The sequence below is a fragment of the Pleurodeles waltl genome, chromosome 6 (genome assembly GCF_031143425.1).
Source record: "Pleurodeles waltl isolate 20211129_DDA chromosome 6, aPleWal1.hap1.20221129, whole genome shotgun sequence".
In the NCBI taxonomy this organism is placed as follows: Eukaryota; Metazoa; Chordata; class Amphibia; order Caudata; family Salamandridae; genus Pleurodeles; species Pleurodeles waltl.
In genome coordinates this window covers 372303999-372331617 of record NC_090445.1, presented here as the reverse complement: position 1 = coordinate 372331617, position 27619 = coordinate 372303999, and the positions used below count along the sequence as shown (strand labels likewise).

The following is a 27619-nucleotide window of genomic DNA, read 5'->3' as shown; positions in this document are numbered from 1 at the left end:
CTCAATGGCAAAGTCATAATCCTCATACACAATGTGCATGTTAGCACGTTGGTGCTGTCTCCCTGTGTATCACCACATTGTATGCAGTGCTATTGTCAGGAGGGAAAACCTTAACAAAGTATGGGTCAAGGACTGGGTCATCTGGAGGGTCTATGTCATAGTCTTCCCTGGAGATGTTCTCCATTCCCAGGCATAAAATGCTCATATTAAAGGTCCCTGGGGTGATATGGTCTTTGTCAATGTGGAGACTGTGGGTGTGGAGGTGCGTAGGGTGTGTTGATGGAGAGGGTGGTCTAGGAACCCTAGTTATAGGGGGGGTAGTGGACTAGTCGTCCTGTCTCTAACTCAATTTGGATTAGGCGGAGGGAGAGCCTCAAAATTAAGCCTCTTCTTCTTGGGAAGGTGTGTGCGGGTGCTCCTGTGAAGGGGGGCTTGTGATGGTTTTTCACAAGGAAGAGTAGATAAATAGCTTCTTCCCCCGTGTGTCCAAGACCATCCGGGAGCTGGAGTGTAGCTGGACCCTCACTTGTACGCGACATCAGTTAAGGGCTCCTTTGGCATCAACCTTGGTGCTGGTCTGACTGGCAGCCTCACCTTTAACTTAAGTAACAGTGCTAGTTTGTCATGGTTGAGGTGGTGGTGGTGGTGGCAGTTGGTGTAGCTAGCCGCCCTTACTTCTGGCTTGCTTGTTGAGCTGTCCCAGCTGCTGCTGGACCTGAACATCGGTGCTTCTTAATGGTCAGCTTGGGGCTTGAAGCCTTACTCCTTCGGGAGCAGTGCTCCTCCTCAACCTTTGTGAATTATAAGTACTGGAAGGGGGTATATATTACTTTCTTCGCATGAGTCTGATGTATGTCTATAAAAAGCTTTGTCCATCAGCACAAAGTGCATCATAGGCCCATTAATTCCACTGACGTTAAAGGGGTTGATAAGATGTGTCGCACTTGCCTCCATTCATACCCCACTAAATAAATTCAAACACACGTAGGTGGGTAGTAATTAACTTTTAATATTTAATTACAAAACAAAAGGTATAAAAACAGGCAGACATAATAGGATGCATAAAAAAAACTCAGACACACGTATTAGTAATACGATAAAGAAGTCTGCTGTACATTAAAAAAATAACAAGTGGTATTTTTTGGCTTTCCTCTGCCCTACTAAGGCATTGTTATGAAGGAGGGAGTGCCAGGACACTGATGGCTGAAGTGACTGGACGGAACACACTCACCTCCCTGATATGCCCCATCCAGACCTCCTCTGATGGGAACATTTTAATAATTGTGTATAATATTTTGCGAAAATTAATACAAAACAGAATGTCCAAGGCCAAATGTGGCGAAACACGGCAGCCAGGAAAAACGAATTCTGCTGTAGAGAGGCAATTTTAGGTTTACGGCATTTTTAAGGCATCAAATATTAATTTATTTTAATTTCTTAATTTGATGCTACATGTGGCTGAAAACCTGTGATGAAGCACTGCCGACATGGATGGATGAGCACATATACTTTCACCTTGGCCAGCACTTAATATGTCAATCAGTCTAAAGTAAGGGAATGCTGGGCCAGAGTTGGAGGATGGAAACATACCTGTGTCTTATACATTCTTAATAAATATGGCATTCATTTGGCATATTTCTTTTCAACATATGCATCACTGTACAGGCAGTAAAAGGGTCGCATTTGATGCACAGGTGAGACTTTACAAACACAGATATCACACCTGTGGCGCTATAGCAGGGTTTAAAACAGGAAGAATGTGTTCTCTTGTTTTTGTAGGATGCAAGAAGTCATAACAAAACTAAGATGACCAACAAAAACCACCATGCTCGCTACCCCAACCAGTGAACTACTCAAGTGTTGGCTCATTAAAATATATTTAATTTACTTTGTGAGACACTCTTTAGCTAGGACCAAAGTATTCTACCCAGATTATTCTTGCCAGTGTCCTAAATAAATTCACGAATGTGTATTTGTCAAACTCCCCTGCAGACAGAGTATTCTTCAACACACTATTGTGTTAAACCGTGGACTTTCTCCACCTTATGCACAGACGGGGATGGGCTGTTGACATAGTTCTGCAGTCCATTTTCTTTCAGAGGCCAGGATTTGTTATATCCTTGCTATCTTCAGTATTTTTTCTTTCCCTCTTCCATTAATTGCTTCAAGCAGGAATACTGTTGTTTTCTTTATCAAAATATATTTTTGAGATTATTTAAACATAGAATAATTTTCTGCATTTGCAATTGAAAACATGATTGAAAATTTTGACTTTTTCATTGAGAATATGAAATCTAAGATAAATAAGAAAATAATTTTACTATCCCACAGTATGTTTTCAAAAATTCTTGGCATTTGTTTAAAAAGGATCACTTATTTTAATAAAATGTTAGTGCACCTATTTTCTTCTAATGTGGGATTCAGAACTTTTGTAGAATTTTGTTGCTCCAACTTTGTAAATGCATTCTACGCAATGTTAGAACATAGCTTCAGGCGACGAAATTTAATTGAACCAGCATTAGAAAAGGGTTCCTTTTTCAGCTCTTGACTAAGATCACACTTTAATTTTCACTCTTTTGTACTTTTTTTAGTGGGTGCAATTTCCATGCCTATTCCTTATGGCTACCACGGAAAACTGGGAGGTGTAGAGGGCCCCCATGCCCATTCAGACTTCAGTCACTCCATGGAGGATTTACCTCTAAGGCTGAGAGGGATTTCTATATCTGTGCTTGATTGGAGTATGCCATCTTAGCAGGCATGTGCTACTTACATTCCCATTCAGTGACTTAAGAAACATCCACATTTTGGTCAATGGGCTCAACTGTGGCCCCAGTAACACATGCTTGCCCTTGCAGATATACCACACCTTTTCCACCGAGCAGTGCCGTAGGTCACTGTGGCCACCAGTTGCTTAAAAAGCAAGGAACTCCCAATTGTAACCCCCTAATTTGCATCCCAGTACAACAGCCACTTTCAAGATCCATATGCACATTTAGATAAGCCAAGGGTGTAGTGTTCTGAGTTCGGACACCTGCACCTCGGAGCTGAATAGATCCAACACATGTAGAGTAATGTTTCAGTAACTTATTTCTACTTCAAAGCTGGATGTGTAGCTTGTTTCTGAATGATGCTCCTCAGAGACAAAAGCTGCCTCTGTTCTAGTGCCATTTCAGAGGCATCAGCCTGTCAAGAATGGCGCACAGAAGAGGTAGCAAAACATGCTCCCAGTAATGTTGTGGCTGATGCCTTACCTTGCTATTAGCCTGAGGAATATAACTGAACATACTTTGTTACATCCTGCTTCTTGGGATGAAAAAGTCCCCTGCATGGTGACAGACACTTTCCCCTCCCCTGAGTGCCCCACTGAAATGATGTCTGGATCTCTGGTGCTGATTTTTTATTGTCATAGGCGAACATGGATCATGCGTGTGCATCATGACATAGGCTTGTATCATGGATTTCAATCATGTTGGACCGGGGGTCCCCAACGCGCTGCATTCATGATGGTTTCCTAGGAGTTAAGTAGCACGAACGCACTAGTGGCAGTATACTGTGTAGTGATAAGTAGAAGTGAACAGACCTTTTTACCTGTGTCACTGAAGTGGGGCCTACTGGGTCACTATGTAACGTTCTGCTGCTGTGTGCTTAACTTACCCTTGGCCTACATCGAGTTTGTATGTAGTGCTGTGCAGCACTCGTGTGGTTGCATGTATGTGCTATGTGGATGTGTTCCTGTGAATGGTACACTACATGGAAGACTCAGGGTTCCATATTGGGAGTCCCAGGGCTGACTGGAGGAGCATGAGGTAGAGGAACCCCCAGACAGATTATTTGATCGCAGCTTTCATGTCAGCTGGGTGGGACACGCAAACTGAAGGAAGAAGAACCAGACTCTTCAGTAAATTTCAAATTGTGTTTTTTCCACTGGAAAGAGGCCTGGGCACATAGCAGGAAGGAGATGGGGCAATAAGAGATTCAAAGAGAACCTTTAGTCAATCCCATGGCCTATGTTGTGGGTCTATCAGATTTGAAGTCACTCCTGCATTGACAGACTGCATTCTGGAGAAAGTGCAGGCCAGAGTGGGCACTTCAAATGGAAGCAGACCACAACACAAACTTCAAAGACTCAAACCCTAAATTACATTATGTGTCTGGAAATGGACTATTAGAAGGGGAGCTTGAGGCCTCCAAAACTGTCAACTGTCAAGCAGAAAGAGTCGGACACACAAGACTCAGACTATTAGCGGAGGCTTAACTTGAATGTCACCTATAGTGACTGGGGAATAACCCCTACTGCTAATGAGAGAAAAGTGGGACACAGGGGGCTGCCTATCGAACACTAGAGCCCTGACATCAAGGGACTGTCTGTATTGCTTGTGTATGCTGTATATAAATACTGCTTTGTTTCATAAAAGCAAGTATTTGATGGACAATCATTTATTGCTGCTACTGACATTGTTTTGAGTTGTGAGCCTGTGTTCTCCTCCCTACATTTATCTCCACCCGAGAAGACTTGGACTGCTCAACCCACAACACTACTGAAAGTCAAGTGCTGAAAGGATACTTGACCCAGCTGCTCAGGACATATTGTAAGTCAGGCTCCAGGATATCAGGAGTTAAAAGCCTCAACTCCCATGGTTGGGTGGTGCAGCTCCTGCTTGCCCTATCGTCATCTGAAAAAGATTCTGGCACTATTCTAGGAAATGGATTCACACATTTTTGATATGCCTCTATTGTCTGCATGGCCACTATATTTTTCAACTACAAAATCTGCTATAATTAATCAAGTCCTTTTCATCACCATCAAAAGACATCAGGAAGTTGTTTCGTGCCTTTTGGTGGCCTACTCCATGTATTGATGTCAACTCATACATCAGGACATGTACTGTATCTGCAAGGTGCACAACTTCTTACCAGAAACAAGCAAGTCTGCTTCAATTTCGGTCTGTGCTACTGACTAATGGCATGTTTATTGTCACCTGGCTTTAACATCCTGTCAGAGGGATGTACTGTAGTAACAGTAAATGTATATACGTTATTTTCAGATGGATCACTTCTCATCCATGCAAACGATTCAGTTGACTACCAACATGGCAAAATCCTTTATTCCACGTTTATAACAGAAGTACTAGTTTTCAAGAGAAAGAATCCTCTATAGTGCATGCATTAGATAAGGTGCTGGCTTCTTACACCAGTTCTCACCCAATGATCTCTGTGGGTGATTTAAATGTAATGTTGAGTCCTTTGCTCACACGTAGGATTAAGCAGCGGATGAAGATGCTCACTAGGGTACTCCAATTTTAAGCACCCCACTTGAAAACAAATTCTCTCTTTCGGCGTTCGTGCCTTTAATGGTGGTTCGTTCTCTGATAATAATGCTTGCCCAACCTTTCGGAGGGGCTCGTATACCAGGAACACAGTTTATATTATCCTACATGTTAGAGTCTTGGGCAAAATGAAGGACATGGCGGTCGTCCACAGAGCCGAGAGCAACCATGCACCACGATTCTCATCACCCATGATTTAGTGCTGGTTGTCTGACCATCACAATGATTATCTGTGAGGATGCATTAGTACTAACAATCGAGTGGGATGCTATTTGCACTTCGGCTGACTCACAGAATCTATAGTAAGGTTGCCGCCCATATGGTGTCAATGATTGAGTACTGGGGCATTCTAATGTAATTCTTGAGATGCAGAATTCTTTATTTTGAAAGACAGTTGAAAGACTGCTTTCAAAAACGTAAATAGACCCCTTGAAAACCCAGGAGTGATTTTTGCCAGCTGGCCAAATTGTCAAGGGATGCACTTTTGGCCTCTATGAAACAAGGAGACAGCCAAATGATTAAGGAAGATCCAAGCATAAGAAATCTCGAAAATATGCCAAATCGAACTGGGAAAAGAGTATCTGGGAGGATCTTCTTGAAGCTACAAAAAATAAAGAGTCTAGAACTTTCTAGCATATTGTCAGCCAGTATAGTAATCACCAAGAAAGACCCCTGAGATACATACACATCCATCCGAGAGAGTGGATGGCTCACTTGAGCCCCTTTAATCTTTCCCTTGTACATCTGTATCCAGTCTGGTGCAGCCCCTACTGCTCCCCTGCTTATGCTTTCTCTTGCCGACACAAATGAAGCTGTCATATCAGAAAATCTGAGCAAAGCTCCCAGGCTTGGGCAATGTCCTTACTTAACTGTTTTGCTCTGACCCTGACATTTGGGTCCTTAAATCAATTTACTTTCTAATGCGATAGCTGATGGAGCGCTGACCTGGAAGGGAGCTGAGATCGTTCTGTTTTTTTAAAAAGGGTGCCGTAACCTCATAGGGCAACTACCACCCTATTAGTCTGTTGGATTAAGCAGGTTCTTGCAAAGTTATCTGAATGGATTGTGGAAAATGATGCTTCAACCCATTTGCAATCGGGTTTCAGAAAGAAAACTGGAACTGTCAACCAGATTTTTCATGTTTTGTTGTCCAAGTGGAAGACTACTGACACTGGAGGGGTCCTTTTTGTTGTTTTTGTCGACCTTTTGGGATCTTTTTGCTGTTTTTGTCGACCTATGTGCTGACTTTGACTTGGTCCTCAGAGCTAACTCTTGGAAGTATTGCTCAACATGGGCATGCCAAGTAGACTACTTAACATTACAATGCGTCTCTACGAGGGTAACTATGTGTGCACAGATCCAGTGGGGAATCAGTAGCGAACTAACAGAGTAGTTTGAAGTTAAGAATAGAATACACCAGGGTTGTGTCCTGGTGCTGACCCTTTTTTGTTCTGTTTTTAACAGTTGTATTGGGTTCTTGGCAGGTTGTAGAAACAATTCCCCCATTTTTGCCAGGAGAAAGGTGCATGCACTACTTTTTGCCTAAGATACCCTTTTAATTTCCAAGACTGCTGTGGGCTTGCAAAATCTGTTTAATAGATTTGACTTAATGAGTGCCATTGCATGGAAATCAGTGCCCTTAAAACTACACTTATGGCCTATAATAAGTGAATGAACTTCAGGGGAATATATGGCTGGGTCCACATTTAATGAGGGAGGGTGAAATAATGTGATTACCTAGGCATTAGACTTTCTAATTCGAATTCTTGGGTTTCCTAAATTACTAAGAAAAGCTTGCTGATCAAACACAAGGCTTCTGCTTTAAATAGGCTTGCAAAATCTCATCCCCCTTTTAGCAGCAGTGGAAATCTACAACGCCCAAATCAGGTGTTCTCCACTGTACTGTGCAGATCTTTTGGGTCACTGCAATACGTGTCCTGTGGAAGTATGTGAAAACAACGTCTTAAGGTTCATTTTGAATTTTGGTTGAGGTACTTCTTTACTTCCCTGGAGACTAGATCTTGTGCTAAGGCCATTTTTGGATCTTGCCATGTTATGTCCTCCATAAACTGGATTCTGATGTGGAGCACATATGAACTGACTGTTGGCCTCATCCATGCCACTAAAGCAGCTGTTGTGAAGCATAAATTCTGGGCTAGATGCCTGGAGTTAAGATCTATCTGACAGCATAGTTAGTCGATATAAATCCTTCCGCCTCCACAAACGTGTACTAAGCACAGATGAATTTCTCGATTATATCAACCTTATACTCATAAGGGGTTAGTACTTGAAATGCAGATACTGCATTTTACCAATTGCTGTTTTTCCTTATTCTTGGCGGCCTGCTGTGACTGCTTCTAAATATTGCCAAGTATGTTGTTACGAGAAAGAAAAAAAAAGGAACACTTGTTTTTCTGCCCGGCCTATTCCAAACCTATATCTAGGAGGAATGTGTCCATGTGTCATGTACTGGAGCTTACTAATAAGGCTACCGCATTATTAACTTGTAAATATGATACTAGCAAACTTGTGGTCACTGCCATATCTAAATTTCTCTACCCAAAATGGTTGCGCATATTGGTTGCTCTCCCCACAATGCCTCTCCTTTCGTTTTGTAGAGTAAGTGCTAAGGGATACATCTAGGTTTTAAAGGGAAATTATTTATTTTACATTTTTGATCTGTGATTTTATGAATTTTAAATGGTTATATTGCAATTAGTTTTAATTGAAGCTAATGCATTAATGAGAGGATTTGCTCATATGTATTTTACCTGTGTGTACTTGTCGATGGGTTTTAAAAAAATCGACCTGAAAATAAAAATGAAACTGAAACATGACACATCTTTTGATGTCTGATACCTTTTGTCTTTGTACAGTATCACACTTCATGGATCTCAATCTATTTTCTAAATTTTGAACAGCTGCATTTCTGCATTAGATGATCATCCTGTTTTTACTTCTGGCTAGACTCTCTAAACTAATTGTAACAAAGAATATTTAAATCGTGTTCGTTCATTATTAGCAAATTTTGTGAATGATGCTCAGATAACTATCATCTCACTCAATTAATAGTTCATATATTAAGAGAGTTTGTTTTGCTACTGGATTGTCTCAATTTCTCTGAATGCATGGTCTCAGTGGAGATGTTTGCCTGATGTTTTTCCTCCTTTGTATTTTGTTCTTGCTACTCTGTTTTATCGTAACAATTATCTGACCTTCATGTTACGGAACTATGAAATCTTTCAGAGTCCCATCAAAATCGTGTGTCTCTCTAGGCTGTGGGGGAAAGAGTTTAGCGTTGTTCCCCACTTTTCCTGACTCATTCCTTACCTACAAAGTTGCCACACTGCTTACATGATACTTTTACTATTAATGTTTAATCAACTGGTGGTTTTGTTGCCTATGGTGAAACAATGTAGTAGCTATTAGCAATATGAGGATTCTTAGAAGGTTAAGGATGTGCTGTTTTCCCTGATGCAATATGCTTTTTTCAGCGCTTGCCTTGCATGCCCTTTCCTCCATCCTTGGCTTGGTGAGTCGATCCCTTTGTTATATGTGCTGGCGCAGGCAGAGTGGATTGTTTTAAAGGACAGCTTTGCAATGTGTAGGTTTCAGAGCAAAGGGAATAGCTGTTGAGAATCAGTCTCCTGCTCCCAGTTTTATATCCATGTGCTGATATTTTTATACGGTGTTCATTGTTTATAGATTTACTTTTAATTAATACAAGGTGTTGTCTGTCATTGTTGGCTCTATTGACAGTATCAGAAACACGTCAGCAGTTGAGTCAGGAGTCACTGAATCCTGAGTTTTTGCACATCCATTAAGTAATCTAGGGCCAGATGTAGGTACGTTGCAAATTGCGAGTTGCAATTTGCGAGTCCGAGCGACTCGCAAATTGCAACTCGGGAATTTGCTATGCAGAAAGGTGTCTCAGAGACCTTCTGCGACTCGCAATGGGGTCGCAAAGACCCACCTCATTAATATTAATGAGGTGGGTCGCAGTTTGCGTCCCCATTGCGAGTCTGGGCACTCACGGGGATGGTGGCCTGCTGGAGACAGCAGACCACCATGTCCGTGACTGCTTTTCAATAAAGCAGTTTGTTTTTTTCCATCTGCAGCCTGTTTTCCTTAAAGGAAAACGAGCTGCACTTGGAAAAAAATACCGAAACCTTTTGTTTCGGTTTTTTTCAGAGCAGGCAGTGGTCCATAGGACCACTGCCTGCTCTGAAAAAATATTTTTGTGATCATTCACAAAGGGGAAGGGGTCCCATGGGGATCCCTTCCCGTTTGCGAATGAGTTACCATCCACTTCAAGTGGATGGTAACTGCGAGTTGATTTGCGACAAGGCAAAAGCCTTGCTACATCTGGCCCCTACTTCTTCAAAACGAAGGTTGCTAATGCTCCCAAACAACATGTCTGAGTAGGAGAGGTGACTTCCACTGTTATTTACCCACAGATGTGGAGTGTGCGGGGGTCGGGGGGGGCGTTGGCAAGCATTTCGTTTTTGCAAGATGTGCTCTGTGCGAGATAAAATCACAAATTGGTTTTCATTACGAAAGGGGCGAAATTCTGGCTGCCTCATTCCAAATTTTAGATCGCAGAATGGGGGATAAAATACTAAAAATGTGCTTTGCCCATTTCCGAGATGCACGCACTCAGATTTAACATTGTTTTCCCGCATGCTTGCAGTGTTATACCTGGCAACAATTTGCAAGGACCACTATTCATGGGGTGCACAATTAGCAACCGTGTTGAAACAGGATTTATGCCAATTATGGCTGAAAAGTCCTAATGTTCCTGAAGTGCATTGTGTGTGTCGGTGTAGAGCCTGCACCCCCTTCTTTCATCTTTGTAGATGAAAATCTTCAGTACGAGATGGAAGCCAATTATAATTCTCACATATTACATTGTTTTCCCCACCCCTTTGTTTCCAAGAAGGGCTATCCTCTGAGTGGCCATTCATGGAAAACAGTCTCTTGTATCATTCCCTCTTCCCCTATTGGTCAAACGCTTTTACAGGTGTTTTCTTCGAAACCCTATGATTGTGGAAATCACTTTTTTTAATCTGGCATTTTTTAGGGGATGTGGCCAGGCTGTGACTTATGGTGTTAGTTTCCCTACTCATGTTACTCCTGTAACCACAGGCCCCCTTTGAACCATTTCAGCACCTGCACTGGCCATCCTCACATCTGATCTAAACATTCACACTGCTCGCTCATTTGCACTGATCACCTGCAACATGCAGCGGGTCCTCTTTTTTAGGTTCGAGCCTGCGTCGCATGCGCTTGCGCATGCTTATCGCTAGCAAGACGCTTTAGGAATTAGAAAAGGGCTCCGAGCCCGTCCACCTCATGTCAGTGTCTTTCATTGGTTTGCGGACTTGCCTTTTAGAATCTACTTGCTTTCATTGGTGGAAGGTATGCATACGTCATTCCTTTTCCGGTGGTTAGCCCTCCTCGAGCGCAGCGACCGAGTACTGAAAACATGCAAGGCTCGCTGTTTCCTGGCAGGTTTGTGGACTACTTTTTCTCTATTTTCGCAGCGCGATCTAGCTTTGCAGAAGTCGAGCACTTTGCATAATAGCCACCCTGTTACACAGTTAATTGCACTTTTGCCAGTTACGTACATAATTGTATTTTTGCCGATAGGTTTCATTACGAGTGAACTGTAGTAGTGCGATCGCACTGTTTTTTTCTTTTATCGTGGCAAGAAAAATCCGGTTGGAAGTTTACAACTGCTAATAGCTGTAACTCGGACAAATGAGAGACCCCAGTGTATTGCAAATGCTTGTTTACTTACTAATAAGTCTTAAAGGGATTCCAATCTGTGTGCCTTGCATCTCTATGTGCCAGGTGGATGATTTGCAAAATGGTATTGTCATTTTTTCCAAATTGGTCAGGAAGAAATTTATTGATGCTCCCTTTCAACCTGTCACTTCCTCTTTGGAATTTCGTGCACTAAGCATAAGCAGCCCTCAATGACTATTGTTTTGGAACTCTGCAGGTTTTATCCCATGAGCCACCAGGGTATTCACTTTTGGATCTTTTGTCAAGTTCCAATGCTTGTTTGCCAGTTTCCCATCTTACTCTGGTCCTAGTATTTCAAGAATGTAGTTTGTCTAATTGCACTTCCAATAAATTCTATCGTCCAGAGTCAGCCCAGCATTTGCAAGCCTGGAGACCTCACATTTATCTTTCAAGCTCATATCAAATTTAAAAGCCTAATGGCTCCACAAGAACATTCCTGGCACGCATACCTTGATCCCGGACATAAGATCCGTACTTACAAGCCTGAAGTTTCCAATGCGAGACCTGGCCCTGCCATTTGGATTACCCAGTTTTTATGACTTTGTGGATTGTTCCTTGTGATGTAATGTTTCAAAGGGCATTTTTAAATAATCTGTGCTACTGAAAAGACAGAGCCCCTCATTATGACTTTGGCGGATGGAAAAAGCCGTCCGCCGAAGTCCTTTGGTCGGGTTACCCCAGTGCGGTCCCCTTCCCGCAGGCCCTATTATGAGTTTCCAGCTGGGTCAGTGGGTAGAAACAGGGTATCTGCCCACTGGCCCAGCAGGAAACAGCCCACAACATTGACGCCTGCTCATAATAGAGCAGACTGCAATGTTGCGGTGTGTAGGGTGCACCAGCACCCATCCCGCTTTTTACTGTCTGTAAAGCAATCAATGAAAAGCGCAACGGGGCTGGCCATGGCGGGCCCTGCACTGCCCATGCCAAGGTCAGTTAGGGGTCTGAATTTGGCGATTGTGAAAGATGCTAGATTGCAAGCATGGAAGGCTGTCTTCCATTGGACTGCAAGCTTCATACACAGTCTTCCAATGCTGTTAAATCTAAAGAACAAAAAGACTACTGCGGACTCCATGCCTATTGGTTCTTGGCTCTCAACATAAATTCTAAAACAAGTGCGAATTCTGTGCAAATTCTGATATCATCTCTTTTGAGGATATATGGAAGAAACACAAATAAGTTTTCAATTAGACAGCAGCTACAATGATTACTGTTTCAACAATACATTTTGTTCTCCTTAAAAGTGGTTTCTGTACTTGTAGCAGAGCTTTGGTGCCAATTCAATTAGAATTTTGTAAAAGTGTTGTATATTATGGCAAAAGCCAAGTGCAATATACATAATTCTTATTATTATTTTCAGGTTTCTCTTATTAGTTTGCTCTCATGGCCTGATACGCGACTGATTCTTTTATAGCCATACCAATATTTAAGAGACATGTCCTGGTTGGGAATCCTAAGACGTTCTCAAGGGATCAACCAAAATATCTGGAGGAAGAAAAGGGTGGCATGGACCAAAAACGAAAGCATAACTCAAGTGAGAACAATCACCACGGGGAAAGGCAGCCCAGACAGGTGCGCAGAGCTCTTCGCAGTAACATCAATAGTAGGTATTCCCAGAGTTTGAACGGATACAGTTTGGGGGGCAGTTGCATAGCAGTAGCTGTCTCTGTCCACTGCAGAAGTTGTGGATAGGCTGTTGTGAATAAGAGCTTCTTAACTGTCCTCTGTGGAGCAGCCTATCTCAGGGAACTGGTTCAAGTCGTGGCCAATGATCTCGCTCACTGTGGGAGAGAAAAAAGGGCAGAAAGATATTGAAAGTCAGTCACCATTTAACAGACAGACATTATGTTATACCAAATATCAGAGCAAGAGGTGTGTGAGGAAGGGACATGGTTACCTGCCAGTCATGGATGTGTCAGGAGCAGTGGTGTAACAGACCCCCAGAGCACTTGCAGTGCATGGGGGTCCCCTCAGCACAGTACCCTGCACTGAGATCTCCTGAGTGAGCTCTGGGCCTCCCCCCTTCCAAATGTACTTTGCAGGGGGGCCCTCAAGTTTTGTTATGCCACTGGTCAGGAGTCTATAGGAAATGAGAATTTTCCAACTATGAAAGTAATCACTGCCACCTACTGAGCATTAATGAGTCAACTTGTGAGAGAAGTCCCTGTTTCTCCAAACATGCAGACATCTAATGTACCCTTGTGGCTTAACACCTTCCAGCTTTGGCTCGCATTAAGTGAGCGCCCTTGTGAGCCATGTCCTCTACTAGCCTTTCTTTAGTTCCAAATTACACAACTGGCCACGAGCAATAACATGCTACGGGAGCCAGGAAAGATAAGCTGAGTACAAAAGGAGATTCAGGAGCTTTAGGGAGTGGGAATCTAGATGCAGTCACAGCTCTGGTGGGCCAGACCCCCAGCCTGCAACCATTACGCTGGCAATCTGGGATCCCTAGTGGGCTATATTTGTGAAGCGAGTGATTAGGATGCATATCGAGGTTAGAGGGCAAGAATAACAACCACCTCATATTGGATTCTGTCAAAATTCCCACGAAGCACACACACTTCATCTACTTTGGTCTGCTCATTTGGAATGCTTGAGAAATGCAACCATGGTGGGGCAGAGGCCTAGATTCACTTGGACCCACTGAGACCAGTCTTTCAGAGACCTTTCACCTCAACCTCAGGAAATGTATCTAGTTCCGATCCTACTCTGAAAAATGATCTGCACTTGATCTCCATCAGTGCCATTTTTGGCACGGATGAATTAGTTTGCTTCTTTTTATCGGCATCAATATTAACCAAGAATAAAAACAGTAACAATAATTTCTATTACTGAATATGCATCAAGACTTTAAAATTATCCTACCAACTAACTACAAACAATTAAAATCGCAATACTTTATCCTCCATATATATCTTTTGATAACAGGAGAGATGGAGGAAGGAAAGGAGAAAGTGTAAGGGGGAGGGAGAGTGACAAAAAAGTAAGAGAAAGGGAAACAGAGAGAAAGAGTTTGTGCTAGAGAGCCAAAAAAGATAGTACAAATATTACCTTTAACTATATGTTTGTAGCTTGAAGTGCTGTAGATTTAAATGCTTTCCACACTCCTGCCGTCTAGTGCTGGGTGCAGGCATTGCAATTTGTTTTTTGTCAAAATATAAGCTTTGATTTCAAGATAGTTTTGTGAAACACACAATTCACTAGGCATATATGCAAACAGATTTGATTCATGCATAAGACTCTCCTGATTGCCTCTGCATCAATATATATCAATGGAGAAAATACAATCCCTTGTTTTTTTTTGTTTTTTTTTTTAATTTCCCACTTTCCAGTTGTAAAATGTTGGCATGTCAGCGCAAGAACAAAAACTCCACCTCAGATCGTTTTACCCCAAAGGGTGAATGAAAGTAGATGGTGTGAAGTAAAGCTTACCTGCACATGTCTACTGGGTCATTGGGTAAGATTCCGTAATATAGAGAATGTACAGCATATAAAGCATATGCTTGCATCTGGGGAGGAAGCATGTGAATCTATAGCACTACTAGCTGCAGATAGTTACAAGTAAGTAACATTTTTCATTTATAGTACATGTAGCTATAGATTACCTGCCTTGGACAGAATGAAAATCAGTGCTGTCCCCATAAAGTGGTACCTGGAGACTAGATGATGCAGAGGTTAGGAACACTGTTTTAAGGACTGTGTTTCTTGCCAGGTATTAATATCTACACAGTAATACTTTCTGAAAGTGTGCAGTGCAGACCATATGGCTGCCGTACATATAGCAGCAAGTGTTATGTTTCCCAGGAAAGCCACAGGGCTCCTTTCTCAATTACAATGTGCGTTAGGTACAGCTTGGAAAGTATGTCACTTTAGGATAGCATACTTGAGTGTAGTTTACTATCTATCTTGCAAGGCCTGGGTTTGCTAAGTGGGGTTTTGCAAAGAGCTGCTTTGTTTTGCAAAAGGATTTTGAACAGTCGATGTAATACATTAGTGCCTTTCTACATCTAATGTGTGAAGTACTCTTTCTGCCACTGAGGCTGTGGTACGAAAATAGGCATTTCAATTGTCTGATTGAAATAGAATGGGGAGATAAGCTTTGGTAAGAAACACACATCCGTCCTTAGGGCAAACAGATCCTCATGAACCAGAGTGAAAGGCTGCAGTATCATCAAGGTCTGTAATTCACTAACTCAACTTTAGAAACTGCCTGTCACTGGAAAGGCTGTTTTCCTTAAGAGAGATATACCTCTTAAGGCCCTCAATAAATATCTGTAACTACTGGAATCTTAAATAAACATCTATGTTGTCTATCCTGCATTCAAGCAGCTATTGCTGCTAAGTGAAGCCCAAAAGCTGTGCATACCAAACCTGGGGGCATATTTATACTCTGTTTGCGCCGAATGCGCGTCAAAATGTTTGCCGCACATTCGGCGCAAACCGTGCACCATATTTATATTTTGACGCCTAAGCCCGCGGATGTCAAAATTCCTCCATGTGCGTCATTTTTTGGATGCGGGAAACTGCCTTACGTTAATGACATGCAAGGTAGGCGTTCCCGCCCCAAAAATTACTTTAAGGCCTGACGCAGAGGAGGGGGCGGGCCTTAAAAAACAGCACACAGCCGTTTTTTAACGCCTGGGTGAGGGCAGGCGTTAAGGGACCTGTGGGCTGTGGAAGGAGTGCAGAGGTGCCCTTCCCTGCCCCCAGGGACACCCCCTGCCACCCTCGCCCACCCCTGGAGGACACCCATGGATGGGGGGACCCATCCCAGGTAAGTTGAGGTAAGTATTTTTTTTTAAAAATTCTAAAGTGGCATAGGGGGGCCTAATGTGGGCCCCGCTACATGCCACTGTGCCCAATGGCCATGCCCAGGGGACTGGAGTCCCCTGGGCATGGCCATTGGGCAAGGGGGCATGACTCCTGTCTTTGCTAAGACAGGAGTCATTTCAATGGGGGTTGTACATCAAACAATGGTGCAAGTCCGGTTTGAGGCATGATTTTTGCCTCAAACCTGACTTGCACCATTTTTTGACGCACAACCCCCATTTTCCCCTACGCCGGCGCTACCTGGTTTGAGTCATTTTTTTTTTACTCTGACCAGTCCGCAGCGCCGGCTAACGTCATTCCCTAAATAAGGCGCCCGCATGGCGCGTAGGAATGGCGTTAGCCGGCTGTAAAATTTTTGACGCAAACCAGCGCCGGCGCTGGGTTGCGTCAAAAAGTATAAATATGGGCCTCGATTTCTATAAGTGTTAGCAGATGTCTTGAACCAAAATCTCCACCGAGTACCATGATTGTCCTACCCATGTTGGAATGATGAGAATAAGTGTTATGGACTTTTGGATCATCTTCCTCAATACATATTGCATCGGAGGTAGAGGAGGAAAAGCCTAGGCAAAGAATCCTGACAAGTAAATTTGTAGAACACTACCCATTGATAGTGTGTGTAAGTGCCTGGAGGTGAATCTTGCACATTCTGCATTTTCTGTGGGAGCAAGTGGATCACCTGGCGTACCCATTTGTCAAAGTATTGCTGAAGTCACTTGTGTACCTGTTGATGTGTCCTGCTTAACATATCCGTAAATATGTTGTCCATCCCTGGCAGATGCTCTGCTGGAGCAAAACCTGGTGACAAATGGCTCATTGCCAAAGGGCTTATCCATGTGTTGACAGCTGGGTCAGTGAGTGCCCGCTTGATTCTGGATGTAATATGGTTCAGTAATATTATCTGTTTGCATAAGAACAGTTTTTTTCAAATTACAGTGTGAGCCACTCTGAGTGCCAATTGTACTGTTGTCAGCTCAAAGAAACCAATGTGTCTTTCCTCTACTTGCTGTGTCTAGGTACCCTGAACAGTTATGGTACCACCCTAACCTTCAAAAGCTCCTTAAAGTTTTCTGCCACACACTTGGTCATGCTTTTTAGCATGAACAGATACAGGACTGATTGCACCATCTTAGATACAGTTCATCTAGAAAATCACTTCATCCTCAACAAGAGGTTTCCCCTTAAGGTGATTTACTGCCATTAGGATGACTGTGTATCCAGCTGTCATATTATCTAGTGGTGAAGTCTTCACTGAGTAGGGCTCAAGGTCAGGCAACTCAATGGATGATGTTGGCTTGCTTGCCATCAAGGATGGTGTACAGGTTTCATAGTCGTCTTCAGCACTGAGGTGGTGGTTCTGTGCCTCAGAGCTGAGAAGGCATTGGTGTGGCTTTGAGGTTTGGTACGCTTCTCTGGAGCTGAGATAGGCTGTTAGTGCTGAGGTGACTCTGGGACACTGGTTGGAATCATCTATTTAGGCCTCTTCGGCACATTCTTAGGGCTTGAAGCCCATCTCCCTTGAGACTGATGCTTGCACTGACTTTAGGAGTGTTGTTGAGGTGAAACCCCAGAGGGATGATCCTAGGATGGTGTCTGTGTCCTGGGTGGAGGTTTCTCTGGGGCCACTGGAGACTGCTCCTGTTCTTGTTTTTGGTTAACTGTTTTCATTGAAATCTCAATAACAGTCTAATTCATTATATCTCACATATGCAAGGCAGTTCCAAACACCTGGCAAACAGTGGCTTAAATCATAAAGAAGATGGTTGTGTGATAATAGAAAAAAAAGAACTCAGTCTCCCACTCTCAACAAACCCTAACTATCCCCCCTCAACTAGAAGGAAAAGCCCTGACACCTCCACAAAGACATTAAAGAACAGTTCACTCAGCCCTCACATTTACAAGTATTAACCTCAACCACTCGTTGAAGGGAGTCACCTTGCTTAAATCAAGGAGGCACAAGAACTGACACTGGGGTGGACGTACAGAATTGGGCAGGCCTCCAAACATCAACCTGTAACCAGGTCTCCACTTGGCCTCAAAGCATAAATGAGTGCCACACATGTTGCTGGTAAAATGTTCCATTGCCAGGAGAAAGCAAAGTCTCTGGAACCAGTGGCTGAGAGTTAAAGGTTCAATTTTTCCCCTTTTTGTGCTATACTAGTTTGTCCACTCCCAGGCATGGGTAACCATGTGCCATTCACATTTTATCAGCTCGAGTGCTGGAGGTTTCACCCCAAGGGATAGCACCTCTAGGGTAAAGGGCAGGTCTAACTCAAGGACCCATTTACAGTGTGTCTACTACATTTTCCCAGAATGGTCAAAGTATAGGACGGTACTACCAAATATGTAGTGCATCCCCAAGCTCCTCCTGCCCTCCCTCTCTAGCTATTGATACTTGCATTAGGATGTTTGTGATGCAAGCGGGATGGAGTTTAATGCCAGCCAAACCATAGCTTGTAGTGAATTTCCCTACCCTGAATAGATGTGGAAGGTGGTGATTTGTGTTTCCAATAGGCGCTCCCAAGTCTAAATGTTTCCAGGGCAATGGTGTTTCCTGTGCAAGGAGTATGTGGTATAGGTTAGAGATGGTGTGCCTCTAGTGCCAATGAGTTTCGTAAAGTGTGTCTCAATTGGGGTCTTATCTCATATGACTGCCTGCCATACCTCAGAATGTGTAACCCAATGATAGATCTGAGTAAAGCACAGGCGTCCTTTCTCTGAAAGATGAAACTCAGCCTGGAACTGCAGAAAAGTTTTGGTAGCGAAGGCATTAAACAGGTCTGAAATTATCCTACATCCTCCTTTCTTCTAAGCCTGAAAAGTCTATCCATCCAGAGCCGGTGTGAAAGTTGCATTATAATGAATGAGAATGTGAGGCAATGGATACACTACCAGCAGTTTAGCCAACACAAAGGCATTCCACATCCTCAGTATCATGCCCACAGTGGTACTCACTAAGCATTAGGAGGCCTATTGTTTTTCCAAATCAAATCAATTTGATTAGAATCATGGTGTGGTCCATTTGCCTCCAATTCTACTCGGATTTCAGCGTGGACCTTTGTATTGCAGCCCTCAATTGGGTAGCCGCATTTTATTGTGTAATGCTGGCCATGGCCATCCCTCCCACTTTGGTAGGCTGGACCAACAGTCTCAGTGGAACCCTACGCGACTTGTTTCTCCAAATAAGTTGATTAGTGATTTAAGTACTAAGCTTCTAGCCACTCTGGGAGAGCCTGACACAGATATTGAAGTCTCGGAAGAATATTAGTTTGAGAGTGTTAATCCTATCTATTCAGGAAATAAACAGAGCATTCATGTATCAAGGTCTGGCCTTACTGCTTCGATCAGAGAGAGCTAATTGACACCGAATAATTCCCCAATGGGTTTGGGAAGATGCGCCCCCAAGTATTTGATGCAGCTTATAGCCCAGAGGAATGGAATAACTTGGCTAAGTTCAGCCACCTCATCATCTCTGAGTCAAATTCAATGCCTCTGATTTATTCTAGTTAATTTTATAACCGGATACCTCTTCAGAGGTCTGCAGAAGGACCTTGACTGCTGGAAGGGAGAACTGGAGAGTCCCCAGCGTGAGCAAGACGTCATACACATGCAAGGAAATATTGTATTCTTAGCCTCTAAATTGATGCACCCTATCTGATTGCCTAACCAGACTAGTCAATAACAAAGGGCAAAGAATATGGCCAAAAGCAGGTAAACCTGCCTAGTGCTCCAACCCAGCTTGAGGCCTGGGAAGTTCTATCCTTGAAACCGACCCTTGTGGTCAGATGGGCATAATTAGAGAAAACCATGTTCAGGAAGTGTGGACCCATTCCCATCTTCTGGAGAACTAGGTGCAGAAAACATCAGTCCATCCAGTTGGAGGCCTTTTCAGCACCTAGCGAGAAGAGTATGTAACAATCTTAAATATGACCTATTCGACCAGGTGGATAGTGGAACTGATATTATTGTGTGTCTGATGCCCCTGACTGAACCCAGTCTGGTCTGGCAGGTGGCCAAGAACTTCGTATGCCAATATTCAGTAAGGCAATATGAACAGCAAAGTCGGACATTCTTCCACACTTTGGGAAGGACTGTTTTAATCACCTCACCCACAGAATCCATTGTGGTGGCAGTACTAGCACAGAAAGTAGACAAGGAAATAAGCTTAGTATTATAAAATCGTGCTGTATAACTGCCGGGACCCGGAGGAATTTTAAGTTTTAATGAGTTAATGGCTTGCTTAACCCCATTAAGCTGCATAGGCTGTTCTAGCTCCTCCCGTTGTAGGTCAGTAAGTTTAGGAACCCAGATCATGTCAATTAAGTTTGTCTAGTCAGTGAGCAGTGTTTCCTCTAATGTAGGCTCCACTAAAAACAAATTAGTTAACTTTATCACTGTCATCTAGCAACTTATCTCCATCAGGGAGTAGGATGGAGTTTGATATAGACCCTCTCCTGTCTGCCATGCACCAGCCTGGAGAGTTGTGTACCTACTATGCCTCCCCCCTACATACATACTTTCTTGAGGTGGAGAAGGGCCAATGTTTGTATATGTAAGCAAAGCTGACTTCTGGTTGCTTTTTAATTTGCATGTAAACCAGGATTACAAAGCACTAACCCTCTCCCTTCCCAGATCACTAATATTTTGCTACAATTTCTGTGGCTTCAATTTGTGCTGACAGTGACGTTCTGCTGCAACTGCTATGAACCTGCTTGTGATCACTGTGAAAGCTTCCCATACTCCACTAAACAATACCTCCCTCTTTCTTTAATGGTGAATTACTCAACAATGTGGCAGCCCAGTTCCTCACATATGACAGGATCTCGCAGCAAGGAGGCATGAAGGTGTCATCTGAGCGAATGTTCCCCGGCCCCATCTCCAGCTTTAAAGACACTGGGCCATGGTCAGAAACTGAGATCATGCCAATGCCTGCAAAGCGCACCACCAAGATAAGTGTGTTACTAACCACAACATTATCAATGTGGAAATGCGTCCCGTGCATGTGAGTAGGATGTTGATTCATTATCTGCAGGGTGTACCAAGCCATGCATGCCATTTGCCTAGCTCCCCTGAAGAGCTCTTGAACTTTTTGTAAAATTCACCTTTCTGCCCGTCCCAGGTACCCTCTCTAGCTGCCTGGGAAACCCACACTGCATTGAACTCCCAAGTAAGCATCTTCTCTCCCAAGCCGCGGTGGGAAAGGGACATCCCGGAGCTACTGACAAGGGGGAATGGAACAGAGCATATACCCTGGTGTAGGAGGTTTTGATAATGCATGCTTTCATCTGGCTCATTTCTACACGCTGCACTACACTTATTTGTCTCATGTGCGGCTACGCGGAATCTACCAGAGTAGATCGGATGAGTGCCCCAGATGTAGTTCTGGGGTGCTGATTTCCTACATATGGTCTGGAGCTGCAGAAATGTAACACCGTACTGGAACAGTGTTGGACAAACATTACAGGAGGTTAACAGGCATCAAACTAGAGGTCTCTCTGCTACACTGCCTTCTGAATATTACTCCATGCCCCAAACAAATGGTAAATGCAATATAGATTTGCGTCCATAGTCTTAGCAAAATGTAGGGTAGTTATTAGATGGTTGTTGAACAGAGGTTCCACTCTTCAGGCATGGATTTAATAGGAAGATGGATGAATGGGCACTCACAGAGGAATGATGTATGCGGGAGGTCAAAACCGACGATAAAATAGAAGACAACTGTCATGTTTGAGCAATGAAGCTACAGGAGTTGAATACCCCTACAGATGCACTAGTTTCCACAGCCCAAACAAATATGTAGCCAGAGCACCACAGACACAAACATAGTTGTATGGGCTCTACTCTAATCACGTGATTGGCGTTACTTTCCTAAGCAGGAGCTGTTGTGCATTGCTTCTGCTTGTTGTTGGTCATCTCCCCAGTTGAAAGATGATGGGGGGGTCAAAAGGAGGGCAAGGTATGTTTGTTGTGTAAAGAACATCCCAATTGTCACACATGTAATGTATACTATCTCAATACTAATTGCACTGATGTGGGTGATAGGGGGCGCTCACCATTGTAGTACTACATTTGTTGCCCGAGTTGTATTTATGTTCCAATAAAACTCAAACTTAAAGTTTTTTTTAAACGGCAGCTTCAGGGGCCAGACGTTTTCTGCCATTTCTGCCCTGAGTGGGGCAGGAAACTTTTCCTCCAACACCTGTATTCGCTAAACTGGTGGGCAGTCATCCATTCCAGTCCTACTGGCAGGACTAGAGGAAGAATCATGGGTTACACCTCCAGCCTTCGACCCAGAAAGTATTGTTACAGATCAAGGTCACCTGCTCATCCTGGGGCCCTCAGTGTGAAAGAAGAACCCGAGAATCTCCGTCAGCAGCTGTGGTCCTCCAGATGTGGTCCTCCATTCTTTATGGAGCAGAGGGGCCAGGCGGGCATGGTGGAGGGCAGAGCTGGACAATGGGATGACAAAAAGACATGACGAGCCAACCCACAAGGGTAACCATTGCTATTTGTTTAGCAGAACTGCCTCTTGGACGGAACCGTTCTTGATCCCCTAAATGACAACAGGTTTTGATGTGTTCCCACTAGCAGCTGCGGCCTTTATATCAGTCTGACTGTAGTGTTGAAGTAGTCGGCCATTCCCTGGTGAGGTGATCTGAGTAAGGACGTTCTTGCTGAGGTGTGGCGTGGTTCTTGGGTGGCTCTGGCTGTTCAAGTTAGAATGCAGAATTTGACTGGTTTTAGCAATTCCTTGCAGGAAGGCATCAGGTAGTACTTGTGGATGAAGAGGCCCTTCACACAGGAGGCCTCATGGTGTCAGTCACCACATGTCGTTTAACATCAAGATCAATCAATTATTTCATTTGTAAAGCGCAGCACTATCACCCCTTAGGGTATCTGGGTGCTGAAGGTGCCATGTCACAGTTGAAAAGCTGCGTCTTGATTCTCCTTCTGAAGTCCACCAGGGAGAGAGCTGTTTGGAAATGGAGGGGTAGGCTGTTCCAGGACCTGGCTGCTGTGTAGGAGTAGGAGCGGCCTCTGCTGAGGCTGTGATGGATGCGGGATTTGTGTGTGTGAGATTTAGCGAGGCGGAGTGTAGTTGTCTTGCTAGGACGTAGAAGCTCAATCACTGGTTAATGTAGAATGGCCCAACGTTGTTGAGAGCCTTGTATGCAAGTGTGAGGATTTTGAATTGGCATCTCTTCTGGACGGGGAGCCAGTGGAAGTTCCTGAGGTGTGAGGTGATGCTTGGGGAGGTTGAGGGCGAGTCTGGCTGCGATGTTCTGTAGAGTATGGAGTCTTAAGTAGCTGGGAGGACACTCCGGTGTAGACAGCGTTGCCAGAGTTGAGGTGGCCGGTGACCAGGGCGTGCATGACTGTCTTTCTGGTGTCGGTAGGGATCCATTTGAAGATTCGGCAGAGCATACAGAGGATGCAGAAGCAGGAGGAGGTGACTGAGTTTACATGTCGATTAATGGATAGTTGGCAGTCGAAGATGATGCTGAGGTTTCATTTGTGGTCTGATGAAAAGGGCTTTACTTCAAGTTCTGTTGGCCACCAGCTGTGGTCCCATAATAAGGGGTTCTTCCCGAAGATCAGGACTTCCGTTTTATCTGTGTTTAGTTTGAGGCAGTTGTTTTTCATCCATGCTGCTACGTTGGTCATGGTGTTACAGAAGTTGACTTTGTGGGGCTCTTCGGTGAGCGAGAGGATTAGCTGAGGGTCGTCTGCGTAGGAGACTGTATTGAGTCTGTAGGATCTGACGATGTCTGCAAGAGGGGTCATGTAGATGTTGAACAGGGTTGGGCTGAGGGAGGATCCCTGGGGTACACTGCAGGTGATGTTCTTGGGTGCAAAAGTGAAGGGAGAAAGGTGGATGCTCTGCGTGTCACCTGAGAGGAACTAGGTGACTCACTTAAGGGCATTTTGTAGAATGCTTATGCTGTGGAGTATGTTGAGGAAAGTGTGGTGGGAGAGTGTACTGAACGTAGCAGAGAGGTCCAGGAGCATCAGAGCTGCTAACTTCTTGGTCATGGAGGGTCCTACTGTCGTCCATGGCGGTGATCAGCGCAGTCTCCGTGTTGCGGTTGGCCCGGAAACCTGGTTGTGAGGTGTCAAGAGGGTGGTTTTGTTCAAGGGAGTCGGTAAGCTGTCGGTTGATGGCTTTCTTGATTACTCTGGCCGGGAAGGGGAGCAGGGTGATCAGTCTGTAGTTTCTGAGGTCGCTGGGGTCGGCGGCGGGTTGCTTTAGGAGGGGTCTGACCTCTGCGTGCTTCCATTCATCCAGAAAGGTTGCCATGGAGATAGAGGTGTTGAGGATGCAGGTTAGTTCCTTGCTAATAGTGTTGGCTACAAGGTGGAGGCAGCGGTCGATGGGTGCCCCAGAGTAGATTGATGACCCGAATGCTGCGGTGGTCTGCTTGGCAATTGGGGACCAGGAGGTTATTGTGTGGCTAGTGTTCGCTGCTTGAGAGACATTGTCTAGGCTGGGGGTGGAGCATTGGGGGTCGAAATTGTTGCATATGGGGATGATCTTGCTGTGGTATGGGTGGATGGTGGTCTCTGTGGCTATCGGGTTAGAGAATTCCTTGATGATTCGGAAAAGTTATTTTGTGTGGGTGGCTAGCTGCGGTGTTGATGCGGACGGTGATTGCTGCTTTGATGTGGTGGTAGTAGTGGTTGAGGGCTGCCTTGTAGACAGCTCTTTCGGAGGGGTAATTTGTTACGCACCATTGTTTCTTGAGTCTGTGGCATTTGCGTTTGGAATTTCTGAGCTCTGGAGTGTACCATCTTGCTGGCTTGGAGGTGTTGTTGGTTTTAGCTGGTTTCATCATGGCGACTGTCTGATGATTTGGTGATCCAGGTGGTGAAGTTTTGGATGGCCTGGTTGAGGCCGAGGTCTACCGTAGGTTTGGGTTTTGCAGTGCCTAGGGCCTGTGCCCATAGGGTCTTGGTTACCTTGCCCCAGCTTCAATGGCGGGGTGCTGAGATGCTTGGAGGTGGTGTGCTGGGAATTTGAGATGGTAAAGTGGATGATGACCTGGTCGGTCAAATGAGTGAAACTGATTCTGTTGCTAGAAGTGAAGATTGCGTCCAGCATGTGTCCGGCTTTGTGCGCAGGTTTGATGACCAGTTGGGTGAGGCCGGTGTTGCTCAGGTTCTCTATAAGGGAAGTGGGGTTGGTGTAGATGAGGTTGGTTGGAAATTGAGATCGTAGTGGAGGGAGTCGATGGTGAAGGGGCCAATAAGGTTGGTGATAGCGTAGCAGAAGGCTGGACGTGGTCCTGGGGGTTTGTATGCGAGGGTGCCTCTTATAGTGGTTTTGGCATGGGTCTGGAGTCAGAAGCTGAGGTGCTCCACGAGGAGCGTTGGGTTGTTGTAGGTGATGGTTTTCTTGAAGATGATGGCGATGCCCCTGCCATGTTTGTTGGTGCTGTCTCAGTCTATCATCTTGTAGCCATCAGGGGTGGCCATGGCAATGTTGGGGTTTGAGGAGGGTGTTAGCAATGTTTCGGTGATGAAGGGGTTGTCTGAGTCGTGGGTGGCGATGGTGTTCCAGATTTCTAAGGCTTGTTTGCATAAAGAGGGCATTTAGCACGATGCACTGAAGTGATGCTTGCTTGTTCGTAATCTTTTGTGTGGGTGCAGTGCGGGCATTAATGTTCACAGGAGGGCCTGCGTTGCAAGAGAAACAGCAGTGTGGGCAGGTTGAGGTTCCTTTGGTTGAGTAAGGGGAAGCAGTGAAGCAGCTGTTGATGGAACGTCCAACTGGTGAAGCAGTGGGGGTGGGAGGACCAGAGTTCCTGCCGCTGGGCATGGTCCTGGGGCAGATGGGCTTGCCTTTGGGGTGCTGGCGGCTCGGCCTCAGTTATATGCCCTGGGAGGTGGGAGGAGGGAAGGTGGAAGGGCGGGAGCAGCTATGTCGCGAAGAAGGCATCAGCAGATGCAATCAGGCTCAGGAATGCAGGTGGAGCTGTCACAATGTCCCAGGAATGCGGGCAGAGCTGTCAGCTGCAGGCAGTATGGCTATGCGGTGGCTGGGGGGCTGTGGATGGCCCAATAAGCTCAAAAGAGAAGCCAAAGGGGAATTTATATCTATACCTAATTCTGTCATCTTGAAGTTTTTGGGTGACTGGCCGGAGTGAGGCACAGTGTTGTAGTGTTATTTGAATGACGTCCTGGTACATGGAGCAAGAATTATTTTGAAAAGAGACCGTATCTAGTTTCCTTGCCTTCAGCAATACTGTTTATTTCTCCAAGTAGTAGTGGAATTTAAGCAAGACTTTAAAGGGGTCACTGTGGTACAGAAGATCTTCTTAGGCCCCTGCAATGCACCCTATCTAGATAGAATGCTGGGTGATATTCAACAAGCAGCAAAGACACCATAGCCGTGACAAATTTTGTCTGTTCATTCTCAGCAATGTCCTCATTCAGACCACAAGGTTACAGGTTATCCTGTCATTATCGGTCCTCAAGATCTTGTAGCTTGTCGGAGACCCCTCTCACTTGTTTCAATACAGAGCTGAAGGAAGAGGCAGTCACCTATCCTGCCTCAAGCATTTCCATCCTGGCTTCTGTGTTGTTCATTTCCGATCCCTACAAAGTCAATAACCAGGCGGAGCTCTTGAATCCTGGCCCCCCAAATCTGATCACAAGTCTGTAATGCCCTTCTCTTAATCTTGATGGAACTTTTCATGTAGCACAGCCTTTAAGGTATGGAGGATTTGAGGCAGATCTGACTTGGTAAGCACCACAGCGGCAGGAGAGAGTTGTGCTGCCCGTCAGTGCACCAGCTGTGTCCCCTAGTCTGGAGAGAGGCCCCTCCAGGTATGCCAGAAGGCCACTATGGGTAGATTTCTTCTTCCAAGGCATAAGGAGGCCCCCTCTCCACATCCACTCAATGCCAAAGTTCATCACTGACCCAGGTGCTATCTGTAATCTCTTTGCACATGGGAGAAGGCTACAATGAAAGCATAGCACCTCAGAGAATTGCAGAACAACTCAATCCGTTATGGGTGGGCCCACCAGATCACTAAATGGACTATCTGGAGGTAATATGCACCATCTTTAGATATGGGTATTGCACTCCCACAGCAAACAAAGGGCTAACCCTTCTTGCCCCAGCCAACATATCGGAGGGACTAGAGCTCTATCACGCCAGACAGAAACAACTTGGCCGAGCCACCAACCCACACAACTCTGGCATTCAATAAGCCTCACCTCCCTTGGCCATCAGTCCTGCCTGCATGGCCCATTCAGTGTTGCATCAGTGTTGGATGGCATCCCATCACTAGCACCCTCAATGCTCCGGCTACCCTGGGGGCAGAAAAGTATCCCTTGTTGAGGGCTGACATAATCTTTGTGAAGCCCGCTTCCTCAGAGCCTGCATGCGGAGGCTGTCCGCAGGTATTCCATTCCGCCAGCTCTGCGTTTTCAGGCCCTGGGTGTTGTGGCGCAGGTTGGCATGTAGAAATACGTAGATACCAGTAGAATAACAGAGGTTTTATTGTTAGTTGAATGGATAATGCCCCACCAGGAGCAGATGTAGTTAGATGTTCAGCCCTGGTCTGTCTGACTCAACTGGTCTTCAGAGAACCTTCATAACCCTAACATTCCATGACAACATTATGTAACCTGCCAAGCAGGATACCACA

General features: G+C 44.8%; 1 protein-coding gene across 2 annotated transcripts in view; it reads right to left on the bottom strand.

Moving 5' to 3' along the window:
- Positions 1–27619, bottom strand: part of NFATC4 (nuclear factor of activated T cells 4) — a 420369-nt gene that overhangs the window by 55631 nt on the left and 337119 nt on the right. The window contains exon 10 of one of the 2 annotated variants that reach the window (XM_069238284.1): positions 999–12913. The exons of the other annotated variant lie outside the window; for it this stretch is intronic. Within the exon in view, the coding sequence (XP_069094385.1) occupies positions 12846–12913 (68 nt within the window). The 3' untranslated portion in view covers positions 999–12845. Of the gene's footprint in view, positions 1–998; positions 12914–27619 lie in introns of those variants that run through there. 2 annotated transcript variants of the gene reach the window in all.